We start from the raw sequence: 17,903 nt of genomic DNA, 5'->3' as shown, positions 1-17,903 counted from the left end.
TTATCCAAAGACAAACACACACACCCATGCCCGAGGGAGGTCTCGAACCTCCCCCGGGATCAGCCGCACAGTCCATGACTGCAGCGCCTTAGTCCGCTCGGCTAATCCCGCGCGGCGACGGTCGGTCGGTCTAGATTGGTCCATCAGAGCCAGAAAATGTAACTTTGCTTTGGTGGTATATTTCCAGCTTTCGCTGTTAATAATGATATATCCTACATATCTTATATTGTACTTTTCTTTTTTTCCAGTTCTCAGCGGTGTGTAAAATTTATCAACAGGATCTTTGCAACGAAAACATATTATGAATTTTTATTCGCCCATTAATAAATTCTACAACGTTGCTGGTCTCTTAATGCTGAAACTATATTCAGTCTTTCTGTAACGTCGAAGAGCGCTCCTAAGCTCACTTTCACTGTCCAGTTCTGGGCAGTGAGACGTGACGTGTCGTTGACGCTGTGTTTACGGTGAAGACACCACAATTTACCATTTCGTGGCGTAGTTTGTTGTTGGTGTCCAGTGTAAATCGAACTTCGGTTCGTTCATCTGTAAACTAAATTGCAATTCTGAAAAATATAGTGTGTGTGTATTTTTCTTCCATGGCTTTTCCTTGCACTATGTACTCCTTTGCTGAGTTTTATCACGGGCTTTAACGCACGATGCGTACAGGCAGCCTATAAAATCTCTTGACTTACACCTTGCACACAATCTCCAAGACATCCTGTGCTGTCTGTGAGTAAGGGTCCAGTTGAGGAAATCCCCATGACTTGGCCTGCATGCTTTTTCCTCACGAGAGAGCAGTACATGGGACGAGTAATATGGTTCAAATGGTTCTGAGCACTATGGGACTTAACACCTGAGGTCATCAGTCCCCTAGAACTTAGAACTACTTAAACCTAACTAACCTAAGGACATCACACACATCCATGCCGGAGGCAGGATTCGAACTTGCGACGTATCAGTCGCGCGGTTCCGGAATGAAGCGCCTAGAACCGCTCGGTCACCGCGCCCGGCAGGAGTAATATGACTGACTGTTCTTCCGACGTATGATATAGGAATTATAGCAGTAAAACCTATACAGATGCGTAGTACCTCTCCTGTGACATCTGTCACCGAAGTTTGAAGGGTTTCTCCTTGGCGCTGACGCTCTTGAGCTTACTAGACAAACCCGTGATGAAAAGTGCTGCTTCTTTGGATATTCTCAATTAACGCTGTTTGATAAGCAGTATTCGATAGAGGCCGATGACGATTTTGTAAGTTACATCTTTCGAGGATGAATTACATATTATCAGGATTGTTTTAATGATACTCAGTTGGGTATCTGCTTCTCCTACGACAAGTTTTACACGGTCATTCTGCTTGAAATAACTTCGGATTTATACTCCCATATATTTTTATAACTGTCACCTTACTGTTTCTAGTGACGATTACCAATCATGTAACCAGAAAACCGTGGGGTTTTCCGCCCATTTATGAGCAATGTGTTACATTTACATTAATTTATGCTGAGCATCAGCTGCCAGTCCCTACACCAAACGTCTGTCTTCTGAATACTTTAAACTCTATTTCATTACGATTTTCTGTATGAATACAATCCCTACTTTAGTGGTGTATGCTTTATATTAGGTCAGAAAATGCCTTCAACTGTCACAGTGAACAGATTCAAAATCAGAAGTTTTCAATGCATGCTCATTGCGAGGTGTACATGGATAAGATGGCCTAGGTCCGAAATTACGACATCCAAATCTAGGCAAAGAAATGGAACCATGACACCAGACTTTTATACGGCCGCATGTTTACAGGTTATGTTGTTTGGGTGATTACTAACATACCGGGTGGGTGTGTTCTCTGTAAAGAACTGACTGAGAATAAAGGTGCTTGTGAATCCACATCATGGAGTCACATACAGCGAGTGTAATGGCTCCTTGCGCACAACACGCGGTTTAACAGTACCCCAAATTTGGCAGTTCTGTGTATTCACTGCATCCTGTAGTGTACAATGTGCCTCGTAACTAAAAAGAATGTAGCCCCCCACATGTCATCAACTTCCATCAGTGCCAGAAACCGAAGAGCAAATTCAAAACGCTGCTGCGGAAGACGATTATGGACAATTCCAGCGACACTGCACAAGCACTAGCACTGGCCGGTACACTTGCTGCAGGGTCATTCACAGCAACGGTAACCTTGTCAATAACTTCCACTGCCTTCCTCTTCCAGGTGCCACACCAGGCTCATCCATGTTTTAGGATTTCATTGTTGTTGTTGTTGTTGTTGTTGTCTTCAGTCCTGAGACTGGTTTGATGCAGCTCTCCATGCTACTCTATCCTGTGCAAGCTTCTTCACATCCCAGTACCTACTGCAGACTACACCCTTCTGAATCTGCTTAGTGTATTCATCTCTTAGTCTCCCTCTGCGATTTTTACCCTCCACGCTGCCCTCCAATACTAAATTGGTGATCCCTCGATGTCTCAGAACATGTTCTACCAATCGATCCCTTCTAGTCAAGTTGTGCCACAAGCTCCTCTTCTCCCCAACTCTATTCAATACCTCCTCATTAGTTGTGTGATCTACCCATCTAATCTTCAGCATTCTTCTGTAGCAACACATTTCGAAAGCTTCTATTCTCTTCTTGTCTAAATTATTTATCGTCCACGTTTCACTTCCATACATGGCTACACTCCATACAAATACTTTCAGAAACGACTTCCTGACATTTAAATCTATACTCGATGTTAATAAAATTTTCCTTCTTCAGAAACGCTTTCCTTGCCATTGCCAGTCTTACATTTTATATCCTCTCTACTTCGACCATCATCAGTTATTTTGCTCCCCAAATAGCAAAACTCCTTTACTACTTTAAGTGTCTCATTTCCTAGTCTAGTTCCCTCAGCATCACCCGACTTAATTCGACTACATTCCATTATCCTCGTTTTGCTTTTGTTCATGTTCATCTTATACCCTGCTTTCAAGACACTGTCCATTCTGTTCAACTGCTCTTCCAAGTCCTTTGCTGTCTCTGACAGAATTACAATGTCACCGGCGAACCCCAAAGTTTTTATTTCTTCTCCATGGATTTTAATACCTACTCTGAACTTTTCTTTTGTTTCCTTTATTGCTTGCTCAATATACAGATTGAATAACATCGGGGATAGGCTACAACCCTGTCTCACTCCCTTCCCAACCACTGCTTCCCTTTCATACCCCTCGACTCTTATAACTGCCATCTGGTTTCTGTACAAATTGTAAATAGCCTTTCGCTCCCTGTATTTTACCCCTGCCACCTTCAGAATTTGAAAGAGAGTATTCCAATCAACATTGTCAAAAGCTTCCTCTAAGTCTACAAATGCTAGAAACGTAGGTTTGCCTTTCCTTAATCTTTCTTCTAAGATAAGTCGTAGGGTCAGTATTGCCTCACGTGTTCCAACATTTCTACAGAATCCAAACTGAAGAATTTCATTATTATCTTCTTTAAACCATTTAATGGCATCGGGCCTCTCCTCAGACTTTCCAGTTGGGGATACTCTCTCAATACAACACTGTAATTACTGCCATTTACATAAAACAGTTTCAGTAAATGCGCACAGTCTCTCTTCTCTACAGCCATACTGTTCACTGAAGTGTGCCTCTAGTCTGGAAAACAATCAATACCGTAGTTGTTAAAAAAAAAAAACCCACAGGTAGGGATCCATCAGAAGCAAAATCATACTGACCAATTTGCTTATTAAATATATTGGCTGAGGTCCACAAGAGGCTTCTGTGTAACCGTCTCCACGCTACAGGGAACTCCGTGGCCTTAGTCAGCACCAATTTGGCTTTAGATGGGAAAATCTATTGACGACACGATTAATTGGGCTTTCTAAGTTGTAGAAAAAACATTACAGAAGTAAGCAGCTGCGATTCTTATTGACATTGCTGGTGCCTTTGATAATCTTTCGTGGCCAGCAATGTTTGCACGATTTCGAGAACTACAGGTAACCAGGATCCCTGTACCATAGTCTTCCTTATTGTTGTAGGAACAGAGTGGCTGAGTGGCAAGAGGGCCCCCCACAAGGTTGTAAAAAGGATTACCAAAGGATGTCCACAGGCTCGAACTGCAGACCTATCTTCCGGGATATTACAATTGAACCACTCTTGAATTTAACTAAGGGAGATGAACGTTCAGACGAGATTGTTACATACGCTGATGTCCTGTCAGTTGTGATATCAGCCAACACAAAAGCAATGTTGGAAAATTCGCCAGTGGTATGCTACATACAATACAACAATGGTGCAACCAAAACAAATTATCTATAGCAGCACAGAAAAACTGCATCCATAATGCTTAAGGATCACTACAAAGACACCCAGCAATTAAAATACGTAACACAAACATAAAACGCAAAACGACATAGCTTCAACGAACACATAAGACTAATCACAAACAAAGCTGGAAGTATACATCACAAACTAGAGACATTAAATTCGACACGACAAAGACTATATACACACCAAATGTACCGCTGTGCACTTTTCACGTCATTATTGAGTTTTGCAGCTAGAATATGGGCACACAGACTCACCTTCATCATGAACAGGATCAGTGTTAGGTGGGGCAGAGGAGTGTGCTACTTCGACTATCTGGAGCACTCGGCACCCCATAATTGATTCGCTATTTGTACTACATGGAATACACACAACTGATATAATCACACTGGTTGAAGGTGGATAGACCTGAGAGTGAGTGTTGCAGATCACTGGGCACCACATAGAAGATAGGCGCCAACTAAAATTTGGTGTACGGACACTTGGCAAACAGAGTGAGATGAGAGTGCTGAGGGCTGTCAAGACTATTCAATTTCCCCAATATTAGGGAGCAGTTACGAGTTGCGCCATGTCAACCCCCGCCGGGGCACAGTTCTAGTAACGGAAACAACACTATACGATGCACTGAGAAATCCAGATACGTGGAGGCAGTTGAAGACAATCACCAACATCTCAAAGCAGAACATGACGTATACAGACACACATCAATACAGAAGGAGCAGAAGACGAAGACAGACCGACTTAGATAGCTCAAATATTTCCAGTACTGACGATGAAACGAGTCACAGTTACAACACTTACATAACAGATACACAGAAAACATACATAACATAAAACATGCACAACTACTCACGTGAACATTAATCAAAGATTGCAATTTATATCTTACTAGCTATACCCGGCGAACTTCGTTCCGCCTCTGAAAATCTTTATATGTTATAGCTGACCCGGCAAACGTTGTTTTGCCATATAAATTATCTCTAGTCTATAAGAATAATGTATACGTGTAACACAACAGCCGTTGCTGGCGGGAGCCCGTGACACAAACAATAATAATGGCCGAAAACTCTGTAGGGAGTCAGGAAAGGCTTAGGGGGAAGTCCGGCAGTATCGGCCATTATTAGTTCTAGCGTTTCACGGTAGATAGCGCGGATTTAACAATTGCAGCCGATACACGGGTCGTCCATGAGCATACAAACATAGCAGCAATTTCATGTGGAAACGTGTTCGCCAGCATTATGAATAAGGTCAAGCGCACACGCATCGATTTATATCGTACGTAAAAATATTGTACAACTAAATTCTTTTAGAGGAACAAAGGAAAGCATAGGAACTTCTTTGTTCGACTAAAAGAATTTGATCGTACGATATATTTCCGTACGATAAAAATCGATGCGTGTGCGCTAGGCCTAAATGTCGGTTTGGCGAATGACGCGTGCTACCAAGTTAAATTTCTCCGTCTAGTTACGTCGATTCATAGAGGGATATTCGATACTTTTTTCATAATGTGGAGCCACAGTCATAATATATCTCTTTAAAGACAGTACCGCAATTAGACTGCTTTTTATTTGCAGTGTTAACGATCATGATTTCGGCTTCAAAGTGTCATTATCAAGTGTTTTACACATCTTAAACACTGTATAATGGCACTCTGAAGTCGATATCATAATCGTGTAAATGTAACACTGCAACTAAAAAACAGTCTAATGGCGGTACTGACTTTAAAGAGAGATATTTGAGTCGTTGCTTTTGGTACGTTTTCTTCAATTACCTATCTATCGCATAGTGAAAGATTATCATCGGTAGACACCTGGCGGGGATAACTGATCAAGTGATAATTGATCAGTTATCGACCGGGATTGAAAACTATTAAATTACTAAAATCGCTATTAGAAAATAGGGGTTGGTGGTTGAAGGGTGAAAATTTAATGTTGTGTATATTTTTTAATGCCACATCATAAAAAATAAAAATTTCTGTCCAAAAAATAAGAAGAGAATTTTTGGGGTGGAACATCCTCATCACTTAGGGGTATGAAAAATAGATTACGACCGATTCTCTGACCTACCGAATATACGTATAAAATTTCATCAGAATCGATCGAGCCGTTTCGGAGAAGTATGGTAACTAACACTATGACACGAGAATTTTATATATAAGGAAAGAATTATGAATGAAAATAATTAAAAGTTGAAGTAATTAGAATAGTCTGTGGATAGATGTTCTAGAATCTACATTAAACCTATACCCAACATTGTTAAGTAGTTGATAAATGAACAAATCACTGTAAACGTAATAAAAATGTAATATATGTATATTAAATATAAGGTAAGCAAGCAAAATCAAACACAACAGAAACAAATCATGCATATTACACAATTACACAAAATTAATGGGTCCACTACACAAAAAGTCTAGTTTTAGTCTACAAAAATGTTTTTACAAGATTAATGATAATTAGTGGTGGCTTGTTATTTCTCCTATAGTTACGTAGGAACAGTGTATAACTTAATCAGACGACACAGAGGCAGGAGATTGTTCCAAAGCCATGCAGGATTTGTTCACTAGCTAACCTAGTACAAGTAATAGTTGTTATGTAACCTAACAAACATTAACTCACACAGCACACAAACAAACACCACCGACATAGATTAGATCAATACGAACTGAACAAATCGAGTTTTCCTGAAGAGGGATGTTCATGTAGACAATACGAAAATGGGTAACACGACGTGCGGACACTGGACTTGAAGTTCAATACCGTGTCCCGTTCCCCAGGTAATATTGGGGAAGCGATACCTATATATATTCTTTCCAGTCTTCTGTTATTCTCTTCTTAAATTTTACCGTAAATTTATAGTTTTCTACTTCCAACATGTATTTTTATTTAAAAAATAAGTATAACTGCTGTCAGTAAATAAAAGATAACACCAAAGTGCAGACAAAAGAATTCCACGCAGCCCCACCTCCACTTTATGCTCCATGGGCAACAGGACCCTTGGCCTCAACTGCATAGCACAATTTTGCTGCTAGATAGTGGCCATAGGTACTGGCTAAGAGGTGTGTGTGGAGCACTACGGCCTGCATAAAGTAATACGATTTCCAAAATGTCCAAGATAAAAACGAATAGACGCTCTGTCAATGAGCTACATCATGATGATGATGATGAGTCCCATTCTTCTTTACAGAGCGTAGGGGAGCGACGCGGGAGACCCGCGCCGCCTTACTAGGCAAGGTCCTAGTGGAGGTGGTTTGCCATTGCCTTCCTCCAACCGTAATGGGGATATGATGATGAAGACGACACAATGACACCCAGTCATCTCGAGGCAGGAAAAATCCCTGACCCCACCGGAAATCGAACCCGGGACCCCGTGTTCGGGAAGCGAGAACGATACCGCGAGACCACGAGCTGCGGACTAAGCTACAACATACGCAACGCATACCTTCACGAGGATCTCTGTAAGACTATAGGACATCTAACAGACCGCACATTCTCTTTATCTCTGACAGAGAACACAAAACTAGTGATAGAGAAACATATGGTCACACAAATATTGTAACTGCCGTTTAGACGCACAATAACACAGGAAAACTATACCGGATCGGCGAGTACTGAGTCGAATCGAAACTGGCCGCATTGCGTTTTCAATTTTGTATTAGATCTGTTCACAGATGCAAAAAACTGTTGCTTTTCCTTGTTTCACCGCGCGACACACGACTAAAACACTGCTTGTTCTGTTTGTGATCCTTCTTAACGTTTAAAAACCCTCGTAGCGACGTACATGGCGCTTAGACACGTAATTTAATGTAAGACACATGATGTCGCAAATGCCAAGAAATAAACCCCCTCTATATATATATATATATAAAAACAAAGATGATGTGACTTACCATACGAAAGCGCTGGCAGGTCGATAGAAACACAGACAGACACATACATACACACAAAATTCAAGCTTTCGCAACAAACTGTTGCCTCATCAGGAAAGAGGGAAGGAGAGGGAAAGACGAAAGGAAGTGGGTTTTAAGGGAGAGGGTGAGGAGTCATTCCAATCCCGGGAGCGGAAAGACTTACCTTAGGGGGAAAATAGGACGGGTATACACTCGCACACACACACATATTCATCCACACATATACAGACACAAGCATATATATATATATATGTGTGTGTGTGTGTGTGTGTGTGTGTTGAACATGTGGCGTCACCAGACGAAGTAGCTCGTATCACGTTCTGCGAGCGGCTGTGCGTGAAGGAGTGATTTAGCGACGCAGTACTTGCATTCGAGCAAACGGTGCTAATTTTGAACACGTTCTGTAAAAGTGATAGGGTGTAAATTTGCAAATGTGATATGTTGTAAACGTTTAAGTTTCAAAACTATTGCCCTCACTGTATCCAAGTAAAAGCTGCTCTAGTTTTGTCTGTCTTCCCCTCTGTCCATTCGTTAAAAAAAAAAAAAAAAAAAAAAATTGTAAAGGAAACGTAGGTCATTTACTGGTAACGACGCAGTTCGGCTGTTTGTGGCGAAATATGGTAGGTTTTTGTTGTACTGTACTTTGCAGTAAAACAGGAAAGACCACGAGACTGGCAAATAAAATAGTAATGGTTCAAATGGCTCTGAGCACTATGGGACTCAACTGCTGTGGTTATCAGTCCCCTAGAACTTAGAACTACTTAAACCTAACTAACCTAAGGACATCACACACATCCTTGCCCGAGGCAGGATTCGAACCTGCGACCGTAGCAGTCGCACGGTTCCGGACTGCGCGCCTAGAACCGCGAGACCACCGCGGCCGGCTAAAATAGTAATCTTACCTCAGTGTAAATACAGTATTGTCTAACGCCATGAACAAAAAAGCCGCCTGCCAGACACGCGACTCGAACCCTGTGCTTCACGCACTAAAGTCGCGCACCTGGGCCCAGAGTCTTACCGCGTTGAATACTTAACTTGGTTTGGGATGATTAAGTGCGACAGACCGACAGGCTCAACAGCTGCAAATGCGGCGAGGTACCTCAGCTGGTGACGTCACATGTTTCACATTTACGATCTTGTCCCATTCGAAAGGAGACACACAAACAAACATTTGCTTAAATTACACTTAGAGGCTTTGCATAAAAATGAGAAAATGGAGTATGTAATGCTTTGTTTTAGGAAAATGAAGGTGATTAACAAAAGGTGCTGGAAGTGACCGCCCTTGACTTGTAAACACAGTTGAACTCGACGCTGCTGATTCTAAAATGTTGCTGTCAGAACCTCTGGTGTCACTGCTGGATTTCACAGATGATGTTCTCTCGTAAATCTTCCAAGTTGTATGGTTTGTTCCTGTAGACGTAGCCTTTTAGGTCACCCCAGAGGAAACAGTCAGGTGATGTTAAAAATCAGGTGACCATGGGGGCCACAGTTCTTTCGAAATCACTCTGCCGGGGAAAAATGTTTCGACCGACCTCGGCCACGGTCACTCGAGACGTGTGGCATGTGGCGCCGTCCTGTTGGTACCAGCCGAAGGTAAGTTCTTCGTCGTCCAATTGGTTCACAAATTCCCGTAACTTTTCGATGTAAACTGCACTTGTCATAGTAGACTCGAAAAAAATTGGTTCGATGATGCGACGCTGTGATATTGCGCGCAAATCTTTTGTGAATGCAGGGGTTGTTTGACCAGTGCATGTGGATTTTCATTACACCACAAACGTGTATTCTGAGAGTTTACATAGCCAGAGATGTGGAACCAGGCATCACTGAACCATATGTAATGCAACATTCCTGGCCCCTGAGCAATAAATTGCTGAAACCAACGACAAAATGTAATGCGTTTGTCTTTGACACTGACATTCAGTTCCTGAACAACTGTAAACCGGTATGGATACATGCTGGCGTTCTTCGCAGCTCGCGACTTGTACTCAGTGACATACCACATTCCTGAAATAAACGTCGAACAGACTATGGAGAAGAGGCCAACAACGTTGTTTCACGTCAGTCACGTTTTCTCGCGATAATGGCGGCCTACCCCGCCGTTCCACTGCTTTCCATCTTGTTCACTAACTTTTGTACTCGGCATTTACGCGGTACATGCTTGTCACCAAACCTTTCAACAAACATGCGCTGACATATCTTAATGAAAACCAGCACTGTTTCACAAGAAATATGGGCTCTCCGACAGAACAGCGATAGTCACTAACACACTGTTGCGTCAAATGATGTAGTCACGTTTTCTAACGATAATGGCGGCCTCCCCCGCCGTGAAGACCCAACACCGTTCCACTCCTCTCAGTCTTGTTTGCCGCGTCAAACGTCACAGATTACATGGTGCAATTTCAGCGGAATTAACTACACATGTTTGTGAGGTCTCTTTCGAGTGGGACACCGTGTATTAAATCACTTGTCTCACTGTCATCTACGTCGCTTCGGAAGTATTTAAACATTGCCAAGAATCACCCTGCATATGCTACCTCCTCGTAGAGCACTTAGACTGTCACAAAATAAGCAAAGACTTGGTCTGCACGGGAAATACTTTAGATTATCTGCAAATATTTAGGATAGAGTGTGCTATCGTTTATCAGAGAAGCCGCCCAAGTGGTTCGATTTCGAAACCTCGCCTTTCAGAAAGTTCTGTGTCCTTAGCATTAAAGATGAGATGGCCTTTGATAGTCTTATAGATATTGTAAATGACCACTGTATGAAAGCAAACGGTGACGAGTTGTACAATGAATTCGCAGGATTGAGAAGTGTCACCAAACTTTTAAAACTTCAGGTTTGCCAACTGATCAAAAATGGGTTCATTTCTTTGCAAAACTGTATTTCCTTACTTATTAAAAACAGTGAAATTTATGTCTTCCATTCTTGTGTACACAACATACACAGAGAACGTGCGTTTGCCTCGAGGAAAAATTTGTGTACTGATGAGTGAAATAGACTTCAGGTGATATCTGTGGAAAGCGAACTTCTTGTAAAAGTAATCTATAATATGTGCAGCTCAGAGGCCTGTCAGCATATTCTACAGAAGAAGAAACTTATGCAGACCCGCTACATCAGAAAGAAAGTACGTCTGGGCATTTCAGATTTTGTGTGAGGACAAAAACTGACGAAAGTTAGTAAGAATTGCACATTTAATATCTTAAGAGCTACCTTTTGATTGGAGCGTCCTCACTTTTGACTTGTTAAACGCAGCAGTGTCCCTCCTTTGACTCGCCAAAGGTGGCAAACCGATAAAAGGTTAAAAATTCATGATATAAAGCTCTCTCTCACTCTCTCAGTACGCGCGCGCGCGCGCGCGCGCGCGCGCGCGCGCGCGCGCGCGTGTGTGTGTGTGTGTGTGTGTGTGTGTGTGTGTGTGTGTGTGTGTGTGTGTGTGTGTGTGTGTGTGTGTGTGTAAATTTGTAAAAGAGGGGAATTTTGAGTACATTAATAGCCATTTTTGAATGCTTAATTGCCAGGAAAATTCTAAATAAAGAGATATCTTTATGGAAAAATTGGAATGTCTGACGTGCTATCAGACGAATTTTCGCGTTCGAATTGCGTGGGAGTTTGTAGGTATTTTGCTTGTGAAAGGGTAGGCAGTCTTTTTACTAAAAAATACACCGCACGCCATGTCATATAACGAAGCTGCCTCCGAGGGAACCTCAAAGTGCCAATAAAGCACTCCAAAGAAAATTAAATTCCCAGAGTTACTGTCCAAATTGTTACTAGTGATGTAGACGTGAAAAGTAAATATACAGGGAAGCAACATTTGTTACTGCAAATTGCACGAGTGGTGAAACAGTCTCCCGGTTTTGACAGCCGGTCATGGGTAGCGAACTGCAATTATTTGGTTTCATAATCCTCTCATATTTGAGCAGAATCCATTCTGAAACAGTGATTCTGATAGGTCTGAAAAACAAGCACCAACAGATGTCATTCTCATCGGGCTTGAAAGATTACCCAGTCACAAATCACTTTATAGACTGTCGAACAGATGATGTCAGAGATAACACATCTGATGAGCAGGGTGGATACTCCCAACAGTTCGTACATCAAAACTATCAATTTTTCCACAACCAAATCACTTTACGGGCAAATTCGTTGCTCTGCTGACGTGGTCAGCTACTACCTTTCATCATCGATCGTTCATGACCACATCTCTCAAAATCTTGGTTGCAGATATAGGACGTCTTTCACATCACTCATTTTCTATAGAAATACGGTTAAACCTGAGTTCAGCTTCCTATTTCATAATTACTGAAAGCGAGGGAGCAGGTTTCGAATAAACCACATCACAAGCTTTCGATGAACTTCCCTTGGTGAAAGAAACAAGAAATTTTATGAGAGCACTGTACTTCAGTCTATCCATTTGGCCGGCCAGTGTGGCCGTGCGGTTCTAGGCGCTTCAGTCTGGAACCGCGTGACCGCTACGGTCGCAGGTTCGAATCCTGCCTCGGGCATGGATGTGTGTGATGTCCTTAGGTTAGTTAGGTTTAAGTAGTTTTTAAGTTCAAGGGGACTGATGACCATAGATGTTAAGTCCCATAGTGCTCAGAGCCATTTGAACCATTTTTCTATCCATTTGAACGAAACTTTTAAAAACTCACGTAAAACAAAACTATTTCCACTGAACGAGTTGGCGCTTTGGTGTGAGACAATGGACTCAACTTCGGGTGGAATTTGGTTTTCTGTTGTCCTTGAACAGGACACAGCCGATTCCCATTCCTATCCTTCCTCGATCAGGGACTGTTCCGTTTCCATTGGTTCTGCAGTGAACGGGACGTCAAAACCGTAATTCTCTATACCTTCTCAAAGTTATACCGCAGTTTACGGGAAAGCTTGGCTTAAAATTATGGCGAGATACAAACTAACACACTAAAAACAAAATTTCAATAACCTTAACATCATATCCCTGCTATGCCGAATAAGGCCTAATATTAATGTTGTTGATTGCTGAGAAAACGAACCATGCAAGTATTCAAAGGAAAGAACCTTGCGATTAGGTCCTGAAGACCACGCGATAGTCGACCGACCGTGTGTCACCCTCAGCTATTCATCTCGAATGCTTTTATGAGCGACCTGGGGTCGGCCAGAGTTTTAATCTCCTTGGTGTCAGCCCACAGTACTCTCTGCAGTCGTAGACATTTCGGCTTTGGAGCCTCTACCTCTCATTCAACTAGCTCCGTAACTGGCACCACGAAGCTGGGTGCAACCCGGTCCAGTCCTCCCACCAAAAAATGGGTCCCTAGCATTACTGGTAATCGAACCCGGATTCACAACATGAGGGATTGTGATGTTCACCATTAGGCTACGAGAGCCGGCCGCCAGTTTTTAGGATATTATTATGTTGGTGATTTCTTGTTACTTCCTTCTCCAGCTTATTTTGCAGTAAGGGAATTTGCATACGCGCTTATACTGGTAGTTTAAGCTGAGTCATAAACATACCATGAAAATAGGAGATGGGGAGGAATGTCAACACACTGCCTCATATCACACGTTGATTTTGTATTCTCCATGGTGCGACAATTTCATTGTTGTTGTTGCTAAAAGTTCGGGCTTGTCGGCTGCTCTTGGGTACTATACTGTTGACTAGCGCGCTTCATTGTCGAGTGGGGTAGGTGCTTGTCTGGTCGCATGAATGATGTTTCAAACTACATTTTAGTTGGATGTATAATCCGTAAGAGGAAGTCAACTACCATATAAAGGGATAACACCTGTTTCAAAAGACGTTAGTCCTACACTGTAAACATCAAGACATCATCATATTCAAATTGGCTCTAAGGCTGGGACTTAACATCTGAGGCCATCAGTCTTCTAGACTTAGAACTACTTAAACCTAACTAACCTAAGGACGTTACACACACCCATGCCCGAGGTAGGATTCGAACCTCGACCGTAGCAGTAGCGCGGTTCCGGACTGAAGCGCCTAGAACCGCTCGGCCACAACGGCCGGCTGATAATATTCCTTCTTAGACAAAAAGAAAGTGCTAGTCAAAAGACACATTTTTTTAAATAGGGCTAGATGGCTGGATCTATTACAATGTGACCGGTTTCGACAGCTAAATGTGGTGCCTTCAGGCTATAGATGCGTTCAAAGCGGTTGAAACCGGCCCCCTTGTAACAATTGTAGCGATCTTGATACGCTAAAAAATTTCAAGGATTACACTGACATCACGTGTTCCCCAATTTAACAACGTTAAAATTCATTGACTTTAACGTTCGAAAGTGATTGCAATAGCATTTGTTACATTCGTCTACTAAATATTAAGAAGCTTTAATGAATACTTTTTAAGTTTATTTCCTCTAGATTTATTATTAGTGGCTGAATGAGGCCACCCAAAAGCCATATAAAATTAACATATTACCTTGTTCTGGAGGCAAAACGACTGAGAATGTAAACGCAAAGAAAATCCAATTTGTTGAAATATTCTGAACTTGTACCAACATTACTGCATCGCCAAAATTGCAACGCCGTAACAGTCTGCCTATTATAATTCGCCTGTGCAGCTGAACCGCCTCTCGGTACTGAATCATTCTTATATGCTTTTGCCCCACACACTGGCGCTTTTAAATTCGGTCTCACTATAGTATGAACTACTGTTTCACTTCCAAGTCTGCTGGACTCCCACCCGTCACCAACAATGGTGAGAAGTACTATATCACTTGCTAAATTTAACTCAGTGGTGTCAACTAGAGTGGGTGGGGCCGAAGGCGAACTTCGTCTTAGCTGGCTTACCCCTTTTCCCATTTTTTGTTGATCCCCATAGCTGCTTAGATTGTTTCCAACAATAAGGCGATTCGTTTTCAATGTTTCATGGGCGATCAATGCAAAAATCGTCGCATACAGAAGCACCAATCACAAAATACAATTTTTAAAATTTTCGTTGCATTGGCTCACTTGAAATAAAAAGGACTGGCCGCATCTAGTAGGCGAAAGTAAGAAACTAGCCTCTCTTTACAAAGGAAAGGTAGATTTTATGAAACTTTAACTTGCCACAGTCCCTTTCATCTCTGTCCCCTTCCCAGTATTGTGTCGTTCAACCCATTTCTTTCTTCTTCCCCTTACTACTTAGCCTACCCTCTTCCCCCTTTCTTTGTCCTTCCTAAATTGTTTTTAGGATACGACGAAACTGCGTCCCCGAGGAAACAACTCCAAGGGCACGCGGCCCTGGTGCCACCGATTTGACTAAATCTAACTGCAAGACGTACTACACGTAGTAGCATGATTATCTGGCAACATTCTATTAAGTTAGCGCCAGAGGAAGTAAAAATCTATGTATTACACAAATAAAGCAACAGCAGCTCTTACGAAAAATCAAGAAACGTAGTATTTAAGTTATATCAGTCAAATTAAACAGTACTTACATCAACACTCAACAATCATTTCAACAACTCGCCACAAAACAAGATACCGTATAGTTTCCAGCCTCTGAGCCAATAATTTGGCTGAGAAACGAGGGAATAAGGGGAACAAGTCGAGCCTTGAACTTTTTCCTATTCTACATCATCTTTTTAATAATGGATTGCCTGGGGATGGGGGAGAAATCACGATGGAACCGATCAGCGCTCTTCTCAATTAATGAGGTCTTTTATGTATCTCTTTGTACTGCAGGGCAACGGAATGAGCAAACGCTCTTAAAATCCCCCTCCCGCCAGTTTTATGTGACATACCGAAAAAGACGGGAAGTGACGCTGGAATCCGACGATCAAAATGGGAAAGTGGGTATTTTGTCTCGAGGGAAGGATCACGTCAGTAGAAAGGCAGAGGGAGGATAGAGCCCACAACAAACAATGTAAACCCAAACTGAAGAAGCCTGGACGGTTAATTACTCAATTCTGTTACCTCCTGCGTACAAATCCAATGTTCTGGATTACCAAGGTGGCGCTGTACGCCCTTAAAGAGTCAATATGTAATCAGAATATTTAAGTGTTGTCCAGGTTACAACTCTTCAAAAAATACAAAATTCCTCGTCCTGCATCATTATCTACCAATCAAACAAACTGTCGTGGATATTACGTAAGTAGCCAAATGAATTTCCGGAATAAAATAATTTTCGTTTGTTTGTACGCTAGATATGACATGAATATGATAGTATAACATATGAAATACGGTAACATTATAAACAACACGATGAGCAATATATTTATATGAAGGTAGTTAAGTTAGTAAAATTTTGCTGCATGAAATTCCATCTCATGTAGGCTATTGTTTCGTATATCAAAACTTAAACAGCAGGTACTTAAGACACACATTTAGTAGTCAATGATCATGTCCGTTTTAGTCATTGGTGACTCAACCCCTTGTGCTAATACGAGGGTTTCCTCCATATTAATTGTATGTCAGTTACAATGTTAGTAAATAAAATGAATATGAGAGTTCAAAGTTAGGAAATCTGTGCATAGTATGTACTGTTACCGGATTCTTTTACTATAGATCTATGTATACTAAGCAGTGTCTAATTTACTGTATTTTTTGCGTAATTCACTAGCACGCTCTCTTCTCACGTGTTCAAAACTTCATAATAAACATGAAGCAAAAATTTGCACAATTGAGTAACTCTATGCCTAGCTTACGTATATGGCAAACACTGTTCATAAATTACTTGGCTTTCTAACACCAACAAATGCTGACAGTGCCAGTTAGTTTTCGATCACGACTTCCTGCTCCTCAATCTCACTTAAGTACTCTGAACAACAGGAACAACAGCTAAAAACACTTGGCAACATTTCATCATTAACAATTGCATTACAACAAAATGATTTTTGATTACTGGGCTGCAAAACGAACAGTTTTGTTTAAATACATCCATCGAAAGAAACCAAACAATAACAAAACACAAGGAACTGCAACGTGCATTCTCAAATTTTAATTGCCCGTGTATTTGTTGTTGTTGTTGTTATTATTCACCACGTGGCACAATAGCTTTAACGAAACGACGTATATATCACGAACAAATACCTCCAACATTAGTGGATATTTCCACGACCAAAATGAATTTGCATTGTGGTTCTTTCAGCGTATACAGACAGTAGCCATTTTCATTCGTCGACATTTGTTTACAAATATCTCACCTCAAACTGCCAATGTGCCGCTTGCAGCAATTGTTTTGCTTGTTCTCTGGCACAGCCTGCTGCCAAAACAAACTGATTGATCATCACCTGCTCGCGCAAGGAGTCCATTTTACGTGAAAACGAGCCAAAATAATACACAACAGGTCACGACACCACACTTGTTTTCAAAACTACTCATCCCCCAGACATGAATGACGTCAGTTTCGGTGCCTCGATTGGCTGAATGCGTTTCGCTGTTCCACTAATAGCACATCGCCCCTACAAGTCACGTTTTGTTGCAGCACAACAAATTTAGCGGTATCGGGGCGGAGTATGGAAAAGTTAAAACAGTGTTGCGGAAAGGGACACATGCATAGTATCAAATAAAATAATACACACCTACAGCTTCTAAGTGGTGGATGCAAACTTACGACATGTATAGAATTAGCAATGATTTTGAGTTATGCATGTTTCCTTGTGTACGTAATTTTGAGTGATGGAAGTGCATGGTTTGTACGCTTTGAAATGAATACGGGGCGCTCAAGAAGCAGCGTAAAGTAAGTAGAGACGTGAGTTTGACGTCGGGGTCTAAGAACACCGC

General features: G+C 41.7%; 1 protein-coding gene across 2 annotated transcripts in view; it reads right to left on the bottom strand.

The window, feature by feature from the left end:
• The window catches only part of LOC124789488 (UBA-like domain-containing protein 1), a 131,077-nt gene extending 113,577 nt beyond the window's left edge, over positions 1-17,500 (bottom strand). For both annotated transcript variants that reach the window (XM_047256868.1, XM_047256869.1), the window contains exon 1: positions 17,324-17,500. In XM_047256868.1, the coding sequence (XP_047112824.1) occupies positions 17,324-17,431 (108 nt within the window). In that variant the 5' untranslated portion in view covers positions 17,432-17,500. The remainder of the gene's footprint in view (positions 1-17,323) is intronic.
• Between the last annotated feature and the right edge of the window lie 403 nt (positions 17,501-17,903).

This window comes from Schistocerca piceifrons, chromosome 3 (assembly GCF_021461385.2).
Source record: "Schistocerca piceifrons isolate TAMUIC-IGC-003096 chromosome 3, iqSchPice1.1, whole genome shotgun sequence".
Taxonomy (NCBI): Eukaryota; Metazoa; Arthropoda; class Insecta; order Orthoptera; family Acrididae; genus Schistocerca; species Schistocerca piceifrons.
Note: the sequence above shows the minus strand (reverse complement) of the source record. Positions and strands in the feature narration are given on the sequence as shown.